Source organism: Lolium rigidum, chromosome 2 (genome assembly GCF_022539505.1).
Source record: "Lolium rigidum isolate FL_2022 chromosome 2, APGP_CSIRO_Lrig_0.1, whole genome shotgun sequence".
Taxonomy (NCBI): domain Eukaryota; kingdom Viridiplantae; phylum Streptophyta; class Magnoliopsida; order Poales; family Poaceae; genus Lolium; species Lolium rigidum.
Window position 1 is genome coordinate 14,902,129 of NC_061509.1, and position 19,426 is coordinate 14,921,554.

Consider the following 19,426-nt stretch of genomic DNA (forward strand, 5'->3'; position numbering starts at 1 on the left):
AGCAAGGTGAACAAGTTACAAAAATAATAAAATTTGACACATCATCTCTTATGTGGCTATGGACAATTTTGCAAATCTTTAACTTAGACCATTTTGGTTTGCACCATTGGGTGTAAATGGATACTAAACACATATTAACAACTTTGGAAACAATCAAACTTCATTCAAATCAAATTTGAATGAAATATGAGCTCACATAAAATTATGGTCACTTTGGACAATTATAACCTGAGGCCTACTTTGAGCCCTGTTATTTCCAGATTTCTCAACTAAACTTTGCCCAACCTTTGCACCCCTGGCTTTGACTTTTCCCAAACTAACCTTGACCAACTCTTGCCATGTCATCCAAGACCATGTCAAGGTGAACAACTTTCATGTTGACCACCATACCTAATGTTGACCAGGTTGACCAGAATGCATTTGACAAGAGGGGACTTTGAAACTATGTGAAGATGACCCCCATTTTTGAACCCTTGCAAACTTTCACCAAAAGGAGCACCACCACCACCAATCTACTTAAAATATTATATGAATGCAACCCACCAAGAATTTTTCCAAAATTTGAAAACCTTTTTCCTTGCGGGCATTACCTCGAACACCTTGCAGCGTGGTGTGGAATGTTGCCCATGCCGGAAATTGGAGAGGACCAAGTCCAACCCGAGCCTCCACCGCGCCCCCGGAGCCTCCCTTCACCTCCCTGCCACCTCTCACCCACTTGACAAGCCCCTGAGAAGCTCCACTTGACCTCCACGACCATGGCAGGGCCATGCCCGTGCTCACCATGCCATCACCATGCTCCCTCTCTCCCCGGTCACCTCCGGCATGCCCCCGCCTTGTCCATCAACTTCCCCTCACTCTCCTGGACACGCCCGTACCCTCCCATGGTCAACACGACGCATGCACACGCCAGCCTCGACGCGCCCAGACACGCCCAAGAACGCCCATGCCACGCCAGAGCGCGCATGGCGCCAGCCCTGGACGCGCCAGAGCGTCAGCCGCCCGCGCCCCTGCGTCACCTCCGCCCTCACACTCACCGCCAGTCGACGCACGACGACCGCCTGCAACGCCTGGACATGGCCCCTGGCCCGCGGGAACGCCGCAGACGACGTGAGCATCCACGCCCTTCCGCCATGACCTGCAAGCTTCCATCACGCCGCCGCCGCCGTAGTGCCTCTTTTTCACCGCCGTCACGCGCGTCATCTTCGCCGCAGCACCAGGCAACACGCCGCGCCCATCACTTGCCCCTTGGCGCCCCCGGAACGACGACGCCGTCGACGACCGTGCTGCTCCGCTCCACGGCCACCTCCCCCAACTATAAAAGCAGCACCCTCCCTACCGATCCGAGCACGCCACTCACTCCCCCTCATCCTCACAGCACTCCTCGTCCCCTCAATTTCACCGGATAGCCACCACACCGCCGCAATTGCTAGCTCGCCGCCGCCGCCGCATGGCCGAAGCTCGCCGGAGAAGGAGGCCGCCCCAGTGACGCGCCGCCGCTTCCATCGGCTTCACCATCATCGACAACGTCGCGGCGCACCCTCCGCACGCTCGCCGGAGCCCCGAGGCGCCCTCCGACCCCTACCGCCGCCGCGCTCGCCGCTGCTTCTCGCCGTCGACGACGACAACCCCCGGCCGTTCGATCACCGCCTGATCCAACGCCCCTCCTTTCCCGTACCGATTCGGTGAGTTCCTCCGCCGACGCGTGGGACCCGCCGTCAGACGGACCTGCTCGCGCTGGACGCGAAGTGGGCCGGCCCAACTCCTTTTCTCTCTGCAGCCCAGCTAGTTTTCCCGCGCGAGCCCACCAGTTTAAATTCAAATTTCCAGAGTAGATAAAATATGCAATCTGATGCTAAATTTGAAATTTAATAGAGACAAATCTACTCAGCCAAATTTTACAAATTTTATATATTTGGAAACCTTATGAAATTATCTACACAATGCCACTGGATTGAACCCTAGATCTATTATAGGATTAAAGTGGGAAAATACATAAGGCAGGGACTTTTCTGCCTAATAATAATTCTTAAAAATCAACCATAAATGCTTTTCAGTTAATTCCACCTCCAATAATTCACATTTCACTTATACTAATGGTTTCTACAAAAATATGCCATGCCAACTTTGAATGATCATGGCTTAGTTGTTTTAAATGACTTTATGGCTATTTCTAGTCAAAGATATTGTCCAAAACTATTAAGAAATCTTATGAGAGAGTTTCTCTCATTTAAATCTGGTCACCACCAATTCCAAATGAAGTAGAGACTCTGGTCATTTAGGTCTCATAGGAATTGTGGTGATATTAAATCTTTGCTATACTAGAATTAAAATGTATGAGAGCTTCCCCTCATTTAAATCTTGTCTCAACTAATTCAACATGAGGTAGATACCATGGTTAGCTAAATCTCATATTGAATTAGTTGATGATATTAAATCATTACTAGGTGTTATTAACAGGCATGAGGTGCACCACCTCATTTAAATTATGTTCAAAATTAGGTTTCCAAATCTATGAGGTGTAGCACCTCATTTAAATCAACTTACCAAGTGGCCTAAAGTAATGTGATGACCCTTATTGTTTGGTCTCATATATGCTCACTTGAGGCTATTCAATCAAATAGGAGTTAAATAGCATAAGGTATGGAACCTCATTTAAATCATTTTTTCTCAAATAATAAGTATGAAGAGGTTGACTTTGGTCAACCTAGGTCATATATTGTTCATGAGAGAAATTAAATCTTAATAAGAAAATGAGAGGAAATTATTTCTCTAAGTAATTAAAAGTAACACCTTATTTAGTATGAGAGGAAATTATTTTTCCTAAATAATAAAACAACACATTTACCCACTTAATAGTAATGTGTGATGCTAGTTTAACTTGTGTAAATTATATGAGGTGTTTCACTTCATTTAAATCTTGTCCCAAGTATTTTCAGATGAAGTTTGAACCCCTGGTCAAATACTCTCACATGAAATACTTGGAGATTTTAAATCATAATAGGCATTATTAAATGGTATGAGGTATCTCTACCTCATTTAAATCATTTTCTCAAATGATGATGATGAATGGTTGACTTAGGTCAACATAAATTCATGTGTGATGGTTTGAGAAATTAAATCTTAAGAAGATTCAATGAGAGGAAATTATTCCTCAAGAATTAAAAGGAAACTATCATTTACATATATAATGAGAGGAAATTATTTTTTTCTTAAGAATAAAACCATATCAACCCACATGATGACAATGTGATAATGCTAGAATAGTTGGTGTGATTTATGTGTGTGCTTTTTATAGCTCTTGAACTTGTGTGGTGATTGTATACCCGTATTCGTATTTATAGACGCTAGTGCCGAAGGCTACGAAGGGGACGACGAGAACATCTACGAAGAAGAAGGAGGAACATTTTGATCAATACACCAACCAAGGCAAGCTAACACTCTTGCAAAGTCCCAAGTGCAAAGCTCTACAAGAGCAAGGCACCATCCCCATTTATTTTTATGTCCAATAAACCTATCCCATGTTTTTACCTTGCAATTATTTTGCTTATTGTTTTTCAAAGCTTACTTTTGATTTATGATTCACTTAGGCTAGAATAGAACAAGAGCATCAAATTTAGCCTAAAGCAAACAAAGCTAGATAGCACCCCTCATGACTAGTTGCTATTGCTAAATAAATAAAAGTGACTACTCTAGTTGGGAACTTGTGAAATGAAATGACTTTGAAAACCTTGGAATGATGAGTCATTCTATTGAAAGATTTTGAAGGTGAATATGACTTGTGAATGACTTGGTGAATTTTACAAAACCGATGGTTGGGTTCGGATGCGATACCATTCCAATTTACAAGTACCCCCACAATACCTCGATTATGGGTAGGGCTTAACCGGAAGTTTATGTGTCTTAGTATGGGTTCCCTCTAAACAAGCGTCATCGGGGTTATGCCGAAAGCTGCCTCCACCACAAAAGAAACGACGTTAAAGATGAGGTGAATGTCCGGCCCAAGCCCTGTGCAGTTCCCAGGTTGACAGTTGGTCTTCACTGGGAGGCCAAGCTCATGGGGAGAGGTACCTATACTAGGAAATGTAAGTGAAAGGTTTTGGTTGATGATCCGCGTACTGAGTTACGATTATTCAGGGTTACCCTTGACGGATGTAATCAAAATTTGTGGCACAAGCGTACAACCTCTGCAGAGTGTAAACCTATTCGAATAGCCGCGTCCACGGTTAAGGACGGTTGGAAAGGCCATACTGTTCCGCCATCAGACCATTTACAAAACTGTGACATATGATTTGTGACTTGAACTTGAAAAGGGGAATGGTGAGTTTGACTTGAATTACAACAAATGTTGTGGGAATGACACTAATGTTCCCACTTGAGTTAGTTAGCACATGAAAGGTTTTGATTTCAAATACTTGTGAACTAAAATTGGCTTCATGCAAAAGAAACTAGAGCTTAGCACCCCCTTACCAGAAATGTTCGTACTTACATTAGTATTAGTTTGCGAGTACTTTAAAGTACTCACGGCTGTGTCCCTGGCTATTCAAATGGCCAGACTATGAAGAGGAGCCAGCAGTATGAAGAGGATGGACAGCAGGACGTCTACGACAACTAGGACTACTCCTGACGTCAAGCGTTGGCCTGTGGACTATAGAGTCCCCTTCTATCTACGTTTCCGCTATGTATTTGTGATGTGTGTTGATACAATAGTTCAACTATTATTGTAATATTGGATCATGTGATCTATTTGTAAGACGACTATGATATGTAATGAATGATGACTTATGATATTCAACTGTTATGTCTCGCAACAACAATATTCCTGGGATTGCGATGTATGGCATAACAGGCACCTGGACTTAAAAATCCGGGTGTTGACAAGTTGGTATCAGAGCCATTGTTTGACCTTAGGAGACCCTAGTTAGAATGGACGTCTGAAAAACTTAGTTTCAAAACCAAAGAAGTGAATATTTATGAAAAACTTATTCGCACTCTTATCCTTGAGATCTTTTGCAAAAATGAGAAATCTATACTTTACTTTCTTTACAATCCTACCTAAAATGTTGCACACTTGACTACTTCTTTAACTTACTTATCCTAATTACTCACAGATGAAGTACCAATGGGAGTCCTATCAGCTTGGTTCCGGAGGCGACCTAAGGTTCGAAAAGGAGTTGAAGCAACTAGTGGACTATCTAGGACACCCGTATCCCGAGTTCTTCGGAATACCCCTCAAAGCTCAGTTAGGAGAACCACCTCGGTGGGACGTTTCTACTGATCTACGAAGGAAGCTTGATGCCCCGGTATGGGAAACCATATGGTTTTCTGTAACGGGAAACACTTGGAAGGAAGGACTAGACAAAGCTATGCAAGAAGCAATTTCCCGTCTGTGTGGACAAAATGAGGACAAGATCAAGAACACTCGTTTCATCTACTACCCAAGACATGACTCCATGGGAAGACCGATGACCATGCCCCCACCACAACCAAAGATGAACCCCTATGTAGCACATCAGGACTTCAGGCAGTACAAAACCCGCAGGGATTTGGACAACGCCCTCGCCTCTCGCCAAGCACCTCACCCGTGAAGAAGAAGAATCCACCCTGAAGAGTAGTATCACCCAAGCACTTAAGTAGGTGTGAGTTGTATCAGGATCCCCTTGTATCGTAGAGCGAATGAATGGTTCTTCAAACCAACGGTGTGTTAGATTTGTAATATTTGATGCTTGGTATGAATGAAAAAGTGTTGTTGGTTGTACCCCCTCAACACTACTCAAGTTTGGAACTTTTCAAATTTTATCTCAACCAAACCATAGAAATTCCCCCTTTATCTTATGATCTACCTCATTGTTCAGATGGCCCCTCCTACCCGCAACAACCCCCGTGCCCAAGCCAACCAGATGCACATTAAGCACACCAAGATGATTGACACCATCAACATCCTTGCAATGGAGCGCAAGGCACTTCGTCATCAGCACGCCAAGAAGGACTACCTCATTGCTCGCCTCCGCGTGAGGATAGCATCACTGGAGCAACTCATCCCATTACCCAACCATGCCCCCAGAGACAAGTCCATTGTGACTTGCTATGCATGTGGTGTTACTGGTCATTACTCTAAAAAGTGCCCGATGAAAGCCGCCAACAATGCCCCAAGGACTCGGAAGCAATGCTGTACCCATTGCCCAAAACGACAAGTCAACGGTAACCCTGCTATGAATGTGGAACCGTGGGTCATTACTCCAATGAATGCCCCAAGAAGCTTGCCAAGATTGCCCTCAATACCGCTGCACCTCGCCCAACAGCGTAGCTGTGTCGCAACCGGAAGAAAGTTTGCCCCAAACTACCCAAACAACCGCAACGGTCGTTACTACCGCTTGAAAACCACCGAAGCACAGGAAGCACCCCAGTGCCATGCCAAGTATGTTCCCCTGTTAATCTCACTCGCTCAATCTTTCTTAGGAACCTAACTTTTCTTAAAATCTCGGGACGAGATTTGTTTAAGGGGAAGGGTTTGTAACAACCCAAAAATTTCAAAACAAACAAAATGAATTTCCCTAGTTCCAAATTTTGGAACCAACAAAAACTTTTATTAAAATAAGATTGATACATATAGATCTGGTTTAAATCTTGTGTTTTGCCATGATGAGTGTTATTATGCTTATGTGATAAACCCTAAAACCCTAATGTGATCAAGTGAAGGTCACCAACCCAATAAAATAAAAGAGAAAGAAATCAAATAAGAAAAACCTTAAACCCTAATCTTCTCCAGAAATCATTTTGGATCTATTTTGAGAAACCCAAAATAAAATAAAAGACATATGGGGGCATCTAGCCCTAATAGGTAAATCTTGAACCCTACCTTTATTATTTATGCTAAATGGTGGTGAACCATTGTGAACCCCACTAAACCCTAAACCTCACCCCTCTTTTCACCACCCTAGTTAAATTAAAATAAAAGGGAATTAAATAAGAAAGAGGCATATGTGCCTAGGGCTATAATTATAAAACTTTACCCTAAGCCTTTCCACTTTGCTTAGAGGTTTGGAAAACCTTCATATACCTTACCTAGTACTTATCAAACCAAATCCAAGTGGTTTCCAAAGAAAATAAAAAGGAAACTAAAAATGCCATAGAGGCATATGAGAGAAAAGTGCAAATTTGTGAATTTGAGAAGATTGACCCTAGGACTTGTGGTGAATGGTTGGATCACTCCTATATACCATTCCAACACTCAACAACATCAAATGGGCCAAGAACACTCAAATCAAAAATCAAATGCCACATATGCATAGAGGCATATGTGACACATAGCCATTTCACCAAACTTTGACCTATGACTCTAAACCTTGACCAAATGATGGGAAACCATCTCTCAACCTAATATAACACTAAATTGACCCTAACCCATGCCCAAGTCAAGCAAGGTGAACAAGTTACAAAAATAATAAAATTTGACACATCATCTCTTATGTGGCTATGGCCAATTTTGCAAATCTTTAACTTAGACCATTTTGGTTTGCACCATTGGGTGTAAATGGATACTAAACACATATTAACAACTTTGGAAACAATCAAACTTCATTCAAATCAAATTTGAATGAAATATGAGCTCACATAAAATTATGGTCACTTTGGACAATTATAACCCGAGGCCTACTTTGAGCCCTGCTATTTCCAGATTTCTCAACTAAACTTTGCCCAACCTTTGCACCCCTGGCTTTGACTTTTCCCAAACTAACCTTGACCAACTCTTGCCATGTCATCCAAGACCATGTCAAGATGAACAACTTTCATGTTGACCACCATACCTAATGTTGACCAGGTTGACCAGAATGCATTTGACAAGAGGGGACTTTGAAACTATGTGAAGATGACCCCCATTTTTGAACCCTTGCAAACTTTCACCAAAATGAGCACCAACACCACAAATCTACTTCAAATATTATATGAATGCAACCCACCAAGAATTTTTCCAAAATTTGAAAACATTTTTTCTTGCGGGCATTACCTCGAACACCTTGCAGGCAGGGTGTGGAATGTTGCCCATGCTGGAAATTGGAGAGGACCAAGTCCAACCTGAGCCTCCACTGCGCCCCTGGAGCCTCCCTTCACCTCCCTGCCACCTCTCACCCACTTGACAAGCCCTGGAGAAGCTCCACTTGACCTCCACGACCATGGCGAGGCCATGCCCGTGCTCACCATGCCATCACCATGCTCCCTCTCTCCCCGGTCACCTCCGAGCATGCCTCCGCCTTGTCCATCAACTTCCCCTCACTCTCCTAGACACGCCCGTACCCTCCCATGGTCAACACGACGCATGCACACGCTAGCCTCGACGCGCCCAGACACGCCCAGGAACGCCCATGCCACGCTAGAGCGCGCATGGCGCCAGCCCTGGACGCGCCAGAGCGTCAGCCGCCCGCGCCCCTGCGTCACCTCCGCCCTCACACTCACCGCCGACCGACGCACGACGACCGCCCGCAACGCCTCTGGACATGGCCCCCGGCCCGCGGGAACGCCGCGGACGACGTGAGCATCCACGCCCTTCCGCCATGACCTGCAAGCTTCCATCACGCTCGCCGCCGGCCGTAGTGCCTCTTTTTCACCGCCGCCACGCGCGTCATCTTCGCCGAGCACCAGCAACACGCCGCGCCCATCACTTGCCCCTTGGCGCCCTCGGAACGACGACGCCGTCGACGACTCGCCGCTCCGCTCCACGGCCACCTCCCCCAACTATAAAAGCAGCACCCTCCCCTACCGATCTCGAGCACGCCACTCACTCCCCCTCATCCTCACGGCACTCCTCGTCCCCTCAATTTCACCGGATAGCCACCACACCGCCGCAATTGCTAGCTCGCCGCCGCCGCCGCAGTAGCCGGCTCGCCGGAGAAGGAGGCCGCCCCGACGGACGCGCCGCTCTCCATCGGCTTCACCATCATCGACAACGCCGCGGCGCACCCTCCGGACGCTCGCCGGAGCCCCGAGGCGCCCTCCGACCCCTATCGCCGCCGCGTCGCCGCTCGCTTCTCGCCGCCGACGACGACAACCCCCGGCCGTTCGATCACCGCCCGATCCAACGCCCCTCCTTTCCCGTACCGATTCGGTGAGTTCCTCTCGCCGACGCGTGGGACCCGCCGTCGGACGGCCTGCTCGCGCTGGACGCGAAGTGGGCCGGCCCAACTCCTTTCTCTCTCGCAGCCCAGCTAGTTTTCCCGCGCGAGCCCACCAGTTTAAATTCAAATTTCCAGAGTAGATGAAATATGCAATCTGATGCTAACTTTGAAATTTAATAGAGACAAATCTACTCAGCCAAATTTTACAAATTTTATATATTTGGAAACCTTATGAAATTATCTACACAATGCCACTGGATTGAACCCTAGATCTATTATAGGATTAAAGTGGGAAAATAAATAAGGCAGGGACTTTTCTGCCTAATAATAATTCTTAAAAATCAACCATAAATGCTTTTCAGTTAATTTCACCTCCAATAATTCACATTTCACTTATACTAATGGTTTCTACAAAAATATGCCATGCCAACTTTGAATGATCATGGCTTAGTTGTTTTAAATGACTTTATGGCTATTTCTAGTCAAAGATATTGTCCAAAACTATTAAGAAATCTTATGAGAGAGTTTCTCTCATTTAAATCTGGTCACCACCAATTCCAAATGAAGTAGAGACTCTGGTCATTTAGGTCTCATAGGAATTGTGGTGATATTAAATCTTTGCTATACTAGAATTAAAATGTATGAGAGCTTCCCCCTCATTTAAATCTTGTCTCAACTAATTCAACATGAGGTAGATACCATGGTTAGCTAAATCTCATATTGAATTAGTTGATGATATTAAATCATTACTAGGTGTTATTAACAGGCATGAGGTGCACCACCTCATTTAAATTATGTTCAAAATTAGGTTTCCAAATCTATGAGGTGTAGCACCTCATTTAAATCAACTTACCAAGTGGCCTAAAGTAATGTGATGACCCTTATTGTTTGGTCTCATATATGCTCACTTGAGGCTATTCAATCAAATAGGAGTTAAATAGCATAAGGTATGGAACCTCATTTAAATCATTTTTCTCAAATAATAAGTATGAAGAGGTTGACTTTGGTCAACCTAGGTCATATATTGTTCATGAGAGAAATTAAATCTTAATAAGAAAATGAGAGGAAATTATTTCTCTAAGTAATTAAAAGTAACACCTTATTTAGTATGAGAGGAAATTATTTTTCCTAAATAAGAAAACAACACATTTACCCACTTAATAGTAATGTGTGATGCTAGTTTAACTTGTGTAAATTATATGAGGTGTTTCACTTCATTTAAATCTTGTCCCAAGTATTTTCAGTATGAAGTTTGAACCCCTGGTCAAATACTCTCACATGAAATACTTGGAGATTTTAAATCATAATAGGCATTATTAAATGGTATGAGGTATCTCTACCTCATTTAAATCATTTTCTCAAATGATGATGATGAATGGTTGACTTAGGTCAACATAAATTCATGTGTGATGGTTTGAGAAATTAAATCTTAAGAAGATTCAATGAGAGGAAATTATTCCTCAAGAATTAAAAGGAAACTATCATTTACATATATAATGAGAGGAAATTATTTTTTTCTTAAGAATAAAACCATATCAACCCACATGATGACAATGTGATAATGCTAGAATAGTTGGTGTGATTTATGTGTGTGCTTTTTATAGCTCTTGAACTTGTGTGGTGATTGTATACCCGTATTCGTATTTATAGACGCTAGTGCCGAAGGCTACGAAGGGGACGACGAGAACATCTACGAAGAAGAAGGAGGAACATTTTGATCAATACACCAACCAAGGCAAGCTAACACTCTTGCAAAGTCCCAAGTGCAAAGCTCTACAAGAGCAAGGCACCATCCCCATTTATTTTTATGTCCAATAAACCTATCCCATGTTTTTACCTTGCAATTATTTTGCTTATTGTTTTTCAAAGCTTACTTTTGATTTATGATTCACTTAGGCTAGAATAGAACAAGAGCATCAAATTTAGCCTAAAGCAAACAAAGCTAGATAGCACCCCTCATGACTAGTTGCTATTGCTAAATAAATAAAAGTGACTACTCTAGTTGGGAACTTGTGAAATGAAATGACTTTGAAAACCTTGGAATGATGAGTCATTCTATTGAAAGATTTTGAAGGTGAATATGACTTGTGAATGACTTGGTGAATTTTACAAAACTGATGGTTGGGTTCGGATGCGATACCATTCCAATTTACAAGTACCCCCACAATACCTGATTATGGGTAGGGCTTAACTGGAAGTTTATATGTCTTAGTATGGGTTCCCTCTAAACAAGCGTCATCGGGGTTATGCCGAAAGCTGCCTCCACCACAAAAGAAACGACGTTAAAGATGAGGTGAATGTCCGGCCCAAGCCCTGTGCAGTTCCCAGGTTGACAGTTGGTCTTCACTGGGAGGCCAAGCTCATGGGGAGAGGTACCTATACTAGGAAATGTAAGTGAAAGGTTTTGGTTGATGATCCGCGTACTGAGTTACGATTATTCAGGGTTACCCTCGACGGATGTAATCAAAAGTTGTGGCACAAGCGTACAACCTCTCGCAGAGTGTAAACCTATTCGAATAGCCGCGTCCACGGTTAAGGACGGTTGGAAAGGCCATACTTGTTCCGTCATCAGACCATTTACAAAACTGTGACATATGATTTGTGACTTGAACTTGAAAAGGGGAATGGTGAGTTTGACTTGAATTACAACAAATGTTGTGGGAATGACACTAATGTTCCCACTTGAGTTAGTTAGCACATGAAAGGTTTTGATTTCAAATACTTGTGAACTAAAATTGGCTTCATGCAAAAGAAACTAGAGCTTAGCACCCCCTTACCAGAAATGTTCGTACTTACATTAGTATTAGTTTGCGAGTACTTTAAAGTACTCACGGCTGTGTCCCTGGCTATTCAAATGGCCGGACTATGAAGAGGAGCAGCAGTATGAAGAGGGTGGACAGCAGGACGTCTACGACAACTAGGACTACTCCCGACGTCAAGCGTTGGCCCGTGGACTATAGAGTCCCCTTCTATCTACGTTTTCCGCTATGTATTTGTGATGTGTGTTGATACAATAGTTCAACTATTATTGTAATATTGGATCATGTGATCTATTTGTAAGACGACTATGATATGTAATGAATGATGACTTATGATATTCAACTGTTATGTCTCGCAACAACAATATTCCTGGGATTGCGATGTATGGCATAACAGGCACCTGGACTTAAAAATCCGGGTGTTGACACGTTCGCACACCACCGCACGTTCCCGCGCTTTCTTCCCGCCGCTTCTACTCTCTTCCCGCGCTTTCTTCCCACCGCCGGCGTCTATAAAAGCCGCCCCCCCTCCCCGCTCAATGGCAGCCACCAACAGCCGATGGCACCCTTTTCTCCGCCGCAAACACAACCCTCGTCGATCGAACACCACTGCGCAATGACGAACCGCCCCGACGCCGGCCAGTTCCCTCCACCGCCGTCTCCACCACCACCTCCACCACCGGATCTGCAGTTCGACATCGACGCCGCCGCGGAGGAAGAGTCGCGACGGCGCCGGTCGGAGCGTTGGCGTGCAGAGCAGCGTCATCGGCGGGAGGCAATCGAGCAGCGGGAGACCCCGAAGCTGAGGACAACGCGGCGTGGGAGGAGGCGGCGCTGGCGGACACCATTGCGGTGTTCGACGCTGCCACGGCGGAAGAGGCGCGGCAGCGCCGGACGGAGGAGATGGCCGAGTGGTGGTGGTGTGCGGAGCGGCATCGTCATTAACTTCGTTGGCAGAGGTGGGCGGCGGCTGCTCGGCAAGCAAGGCATTGCCATTAACGTAGCGCAGACTGCCGACGCGACGCCCTGTCGCCAGTACTGACGCCGCTGAGAAGACGCATCGAGCCAGGGTCGTTGCCAGGTGGATCCGACGAAATGTCTGCCTAGACGCTGCGCGGTCGCGCCGTCCGCCCAGACGCTACGCGGCCAGGCGGCGCGACCACGTAGCGTCCGCATGGCCGCGTTTGCGCCTCCGCGGACAGTCCGGTCACTATGCATCGAGCCGCTAGACCTGGTTTCGGACGCATTTTTCGACCAAGCGTTGCTCCCTTGGAGATGCCCTAAGCTGTACAATAGGTTTTGTACAGTAGGTTTCCCCATTGTTTTGGAAATGCAGCAGTTGATTTTTCACAGGATACCAGTAGTATCATGAATGTCATGTACGCCTGGAGAAATTAGTCTCGCTGCGGCGAGAGGTCGTAGTTGAAATCCATGACCTCAGCCATTGCGTCCAGGTGGCTGGAATGGGAGGATGGCGATTCCAACTGCATGACCGGAGAGGCCGACAAGAAAAGGGAGGGAACTGGTACCAAGCGAGGGAATGCCATCAAGAAATTCAAAATAACGATCTCTTGCAGTACAATTGCAGAAGCAATTCAGATACATAGCAGATGATGGCAAGCTCAAATTCCTTTTTCCATGCCTTGCTACACCACTGGATCAGTTTGATCCTAGGTCTTTCAGTGTGCGCCTTTATTATTGGCATCGTCAAACCGCATGCCTCTAGGCAGGCAAGAACAACTAGCAACGAAATTGAGGATTTAGAGAAGAAACAGCGACGCCTGATGGAACCAGGCGCCAAGGAGGGTGACCGGAGCATCATCATCAGTGCATCCGGTCGAAGTGCGAGGTGTGGTCGTATGAAGACTTTGGGAGCTGGAGCTCACTGTCGTGGCCCCCCAAGCGGTTGAAAACCTGGAAGCGTGGATGATCATCGACTGGTGGGCCATCTGGCCAGAGTCCTGGTGATGAGCCCAGCTCGTGCACCACAGGGTTGGGGATGCCGGCAGTGGCGGCTATCCCGGTGTGAATCTGGGGACTTTGCTGGAGGTTGGCAACACCCACTGTGTTGCTTGACAGAAGAGAGAGAGCATGCTGAATATCCGGGGCTCCACTGGAGTCGGAAGCGACAGCAGAAGCTTGGACGCCTGAAACAGGTAAAAAGTAGAATGATTTTTAGTGTTAATGTTCAACGGCAATCAAGAAATTATTTGGAGTGCTTGAACGTGCTTCACAGAGATATAATCGCCGTACATTTAAGAGCAATGACAAGCATTTTTATTAAACAGCTACCTATTTTCCTGCCGTCTATGAGCGGGGTGCAAATCAGCAACTCTGCAATGGAAAATTCAAGTTGGTCCTTCTAGTTACTAGTTTAGTAAAGAGAAACCCGGCATAGATGAACCCAGATTTTTCATTAGATGATCTGATACTAGTTGAAGTAATGATAATTCTAGTGTACAGCCTAATATTTCTTGTAACTCATAAGCTTCTCTGCATGTGTAACATCATCAACAACTTTCCACTATTAAAAAAACAAAAACAAAAGGAAAAAAAAAACATTATCAACAGCTCATGCTGAGCAACTTAACCATGCCAGATTGTGACAATATGGCAATCCATCACCTAATGACTTCTGGACCACAATTTTTGTAGGCTCAAATGGTGCAAGTCACAATTTAATAATTTATGCTAAATGTCAACATCTAGTCAGTACTCAGTACTAAGAGGATGATGACAGCTCTTCTAAAGGGGATGGGTTTCAACGAAAAACATTACAGGACAGAAAGTACAACCAACTAACTCAAATAAAAGAATGTGATTAAACAGCGGTTACCAACAATAAGGGTAGGTGATTTGGACTTCCTCCAAAAGACAAAACATGGAGAAGAATGTGGCCAAACAATCAGGTCCATTGCAAAAATAAGAACCATGCATATGCTAGTACAAAACAAGCTTATCTAATAGTAGAATATTGAAACGAGATGGTTATATGTTCGGAAAGTGCAGATAGCTTCATGCAAATTATGTTGGCTTGATATAACTGACAAACAGCTACAGATTAGAAGAATCATGCTTGTATTTGCATCTATCCATGCTTGTATGATTCTATAATATGGTTCCTGGAAAAAATCTTAGTAGGTGCATCTATTGCCTGGAATTGTAGGAAGAAGAATTCTAATGCAAGTGATGAACCTATATATGATTATTGTTTCACTATCTCGTTCAGACATCATTGATATAATTTGTATGGAGAAATACCTTGATTAAGGAACTTTGCACCAGTTCCCTTGAATGCCATGAACCCATCAAAACCATGATGTGCACCATGCGGCATAATATTGTCCGACACCTGCTGACTAGATAAGTGCATCCTATCAATACCTGCAGCAGTTGTTGGCTTTAACCAAGGAGCTTTTGTTTCTGTAAATTTGAAGCCTCCTGAGTCATCCCATGAAGAACTGGCATAGCCTCTCATTTGAATATAAGGAGCCTGACCGAATAGAAGACTTGTCTGTTGCCTTGCATCTGTCCGGGATCATCGCAAAAATATCAGCACTTAAGCTAAACATTTTCAGCAAGAGAACATCATTATGTAGCTCTGCTTTCCTTAAGTAAGCAACTCTGATTATCCACAACATAACGATAATATAGTGGACTCAGTATGCATTTGTGGAAATTTGGCCTAATGCTTACTAGATATGTGACAGCTTCCTAGTCTCTCCAAACTCCAAAGCATCAATTTCTATATACAGTTGTGCACTTTTATTTTTGAAGAAATGTTTTGAGTAATATTAAAAAGAAGAAACGTGGAATTAGACACTTCTCCTTAAATTACTACCGTTTAAACTTGTATCCATGACATCTAAAAAGTGTTATGACTAGTGATGGAATTTGAGCATACAAAGCAGTTAAATGCGTCAGACAGCAAAAGGTCTGTCCTACCAAATTTTATTACCACTTCTCTGGTACCATTATATATATGAAAAATCAAGATTTTTAACAAAAGACGTGTAAGAGTCCTACTTAATGCATCAATTTCACAAAATATAAGGAACATAGAAGCCTACTACCCTACCATAAAACATGGTAGACATCCTTGATGAACTGAATGAAATTGCTTCTGGCTGTGGCTTCCGTCTGCGGGAATTATGATCATTGAGACGCCTACGGCAGCTTTTCTTTTTCTGGTCAAACTCTCCTAAAGCATGAAACCTGTAAACCAGTGGAGTATCAACGAAGAAATGGAAACAGATCAGAATAATAAAAAAAATCCTTACTCACAGATACCAAGATAACGAATTCAATAAAACAAACAGGTATACTGGTTTACAAAAACAGGTGCGCAGTGTAGAGCTAAAGCATCTCACCGGCTACACTGCTGGCAAAAGCGTCGCTCCAGACCAGCGACAACAACTTTGGGCGCCTTAGAATGAAGTTCACAGACTCTGTGCTTTCGGTGGTAGTCTTTAGCAGCAGAGAGATCAACTTTGCAGCCTTCAACTTGACAGTAGGAGTTATGCGGCTTATGATGATCCACCTTTGCCTTCTTGGCCGAAGCAGGAGACTGGTTCGGTGTACTCGCACCAGATGGTGAGCTCTTGGTATTCTGTGCTCCACAAGCATCCTCGAAGTAAGTTCGCTTGCCAAGCTTCAGGCCGATCACCGGCTCTCCGCTGGTCACTGCTACCACCGATGAAGGAGATGTCCCAGTTCTGGTGTAATCAACTTTACCCGACCCAGCATTTTTGCTGGTGTTCCTATCAGGGTTTTTGGCAGGTGCAAACCTGAACTCCATGTTGTTCCCCACCTTGGAGGAAGAATCAATCGATGCAGACATGGAGCTCCTGGAAGAACCATATCCCATCTCCGAGCTGGAAGAGAAAGCGCTGCTGCCGCCAGAGTAATGGAGTGCTTCATTCCCCATGGTAGCTGCAAATCTTGGCTCAGCCTGCATCCCATTCTTAGGGTTCTCGTCCGCATTGATGCCTATCGGCGGCGGCAAATTCTCCCAGTCCCACAGTACTGAACTCTTCAGGTTCCAGTCCATCCCAAACGAGGCCATGCCAGAACTGAAGATCTCAGGTGCTGCTGCTCCTAACGGGTACGTCAAAGCTGCTGACTGCAGCTGAAACACCAAAATGGAAGACAGAGGTGGGGCAAAATTAGGAAAAACATCATCTTTGCAAAGTCAACGAAAAAACAGACTTGGAATACATACGAGAACTCAACTATACATCAGTGGAGTAGAGTAAGAGAGAAGTACAGAGGATACCAGTAGTATCATGAATGTCATGTACTGAATGCACAACAGAGAGAATGCAGAGCAGTTTCCCTACCTTTACTAGGGGAATATCATCAATCATGGCAAGAACAGCACCATCATAAATTTTCATCATTCCATTTCCAGCAGCAAGAGAGACAAAATAAAAAGAGAGAGAGAGAGAAGGAAAACACAAGTACCTTGAGGGACCAAAGATCAGTATCTTCTTCCCTTCTTCCTCCTCTCCCAGAAAAAGACAGCAGATTCCTCCTCCTGGAAGCCTGGAGCAGCCTAGCTCAGCAGCACGCCAGAGAACCATGGAGCTCCCCTAGTCCGGCGAGCCGGGCTTGCGACGGCGTCGGCGGCGGCGCCTCCATCAGTCAAGCAATTGGGAGCGACCAGAGAAAGCGCTTCAGCCCCTCGGCACAAATCCCATCGCTGGCTCGCTGATGAGATCTATATCCTGCTCCTCTTCTCCTCCTCCTCTCACTTTGAAAACCCAATCACAGCATCAACAACCACTCCGGCGCTGGACCCTACGGCACATCATGACAACCACCCCTCAGTTTCACTTGCTCCAATGAAATCTTGAGGTTTCGTTTCACCAGTAGCACCACCAAGGAAACTACCTCAAGATTGCATTATTTCCTCTGCAGACCAGTGGCCCAAGCACCACATGCAGATTAAATCCGTGGAGATCACAGAGGGACAGGGAACCTATCTATACCACATCAAGTCGTTTGCTTTTTCCTTGGTGGGGGCAGAAAAGAAGCCTTTTTTACCCCATCTAGTAGACTATACTATAGGTGGAAAAGAAGAACTGCTCCCTTGTGTACTGTATGTAAAAGAAAGGGGAAAAATCAAGAATCTTACTTACTGGTACCTCCTTTTTGCTGGAGAATCTTTGTCCCCTTGGTATCCTTCTGCCTGGCAGGCATACATGTACCGGGGAAGACGAGAAAGATGAGACGAGGGCCTCAAAATCCAAAAGACAGGAAAGCCAGGGCTACTAGTACCAGATAAGAAAGACAAGACTCACAATGATCCAGTCCACACACACAAGCTTTTTTCATGCCCTGATGCCCCCACCTGACTGACTGAGCCTAAGATGAACAGAAAATGTCAAGTGGACGGCTACTGCATCTATCTTCACTCACTCAGCGGCAACAACCAGGCACATGCCCATCCCTGACACCATCCCCAAGAGAAACGGGTCGAGCGAGGACAGCTAAGCCACTCACTCATCTCCAGTTTACTGTTACTTCTAGTACAGTACTAGTTCTAACTGCAACTACGGTATGTATACTATTTGTATCCACTGTCCTGCTCCTGTGCACCGAAATCTCCAGTTCAGGGAGTCAGAACTCAGGGCATGTTTGATTCATAGGAACGTTGGAGAAAAATCATAGGAATAGAAATTTTCCTTTGGTGGGACTATTTATCTATTTGATTCAAAGGAATGGAGTATCAAAAAAGTATATGAATTTTTCTTTTAGGTTTCATATGGAAAATAAAGGAATTATACAATATGATAATGATCTGATCTTAGCTTTACATTTATTTTAATCATGACTTGATTATGGTTTTAAGGATTTCTATGTTTTTGAAGCCAAATTTGCAAATTCCCGTGCTTTTACAACCCTATTAGGTTGCACATACATTTTTATCTTATTCTTGTGTTTTTCCTATTCATATACGTTTGTAAGATCCTGAGAATCGAACATGCCCTCAGAGTTTCTCATCACCTTCTCAAGGATGGCAAAGCACTGACCCCGGTTGCCACATTGGGAAGGATAAGGAGGAAAAAGGAGTGGCAACTGGCAAGCATGATGAGTGACACCACAGTTGCTCATGTGGAGTTGCACTTCAGTTCAGACAGACCTCTGAGTGCATGCATTCATTCTTTCTTTATCTCTTCTGTGCTTGTGCTGTCTATGTGCTACTCCACTTGTGTACTTTTGGGATGGATTGAGAGGTTTTGTTGGTGTGGTTTTAGGTGGTGTGCACTTCCTTTGCTTGGCATTCCCTTTTTTATGTGGATATGTCTGTTTCAGATTACTCATAAGTACCCAACCTTGTTTTTAGCTTGCCAATCAATTATTAGCGTCACCTAGTGGGGATTGTACGTAAAGGCTATGTGAACAATTGAAACCCACGACTTTTGAAGAACGCCTGTATTTAACCCAAAGGTCATGAAACTATAGGGAGCTTCAGATTTCGGTTGTTTGCTTTGTTTCCAATGCAAATCAATTGCATATTTATCATGTTAGCTGCTCGTTATACAGATGGTCAAG

The 19,426-nt window shown here is 44.5% G+C and overlaps 1 protein-coding gene across 7 annotated transcripts; it reads right to left on the minus strand.

Moving 5' to 3' along the window:
- Positions 1-13,418: 13,418 nt before the first annotated feature.
- Positions 13,419-18,351, minus strand: LOC124691325 (squamosa promoter-binding-like protein 3). Of its 7 annotated transcripts, XM_047224604.1 has the most exons (7): positions 18,172-18,351; positions 18,006-18,059; positions 17,333-17,668; positions 16,240-16,997; positions 15,948-16,084; positions 15,131-15,397; positions 13,419-14,016 (listed from the first exon to the last, which is right to left on the minus strand). In XM_047224604.1, the coding sequence occupies exons 4-7, from the start codon at positions 16,932-16,934 to the stop codon at positions 13,694-13,696; spliced, it is 1,422 nt and encodes a 473-aa protein (XP_047080560.1). In that variant the 5' UTR covers positions 16,935-16,997; positions 17,333-17,668; positions 18,006-18,059; positions 18,172-18,351; the 3' UTR covers positions 13,419-13,693. The 7 variants fall into 7 exon arrangements, with proteins under 7 accessions (XP_047080560.1, XP_047080558.1, XP_047080556.1 ...); XM_047224602.1 differs by having other exon boundaries at positions 17,333-18,059; XM_047224600.1 differs by lacking the exon at positions 18,172-18,351 and having other exon boundaries at positions 18,006-18,142.
- Positions 18,352-19,426: the final 1,075 nt, after the last annotated feature.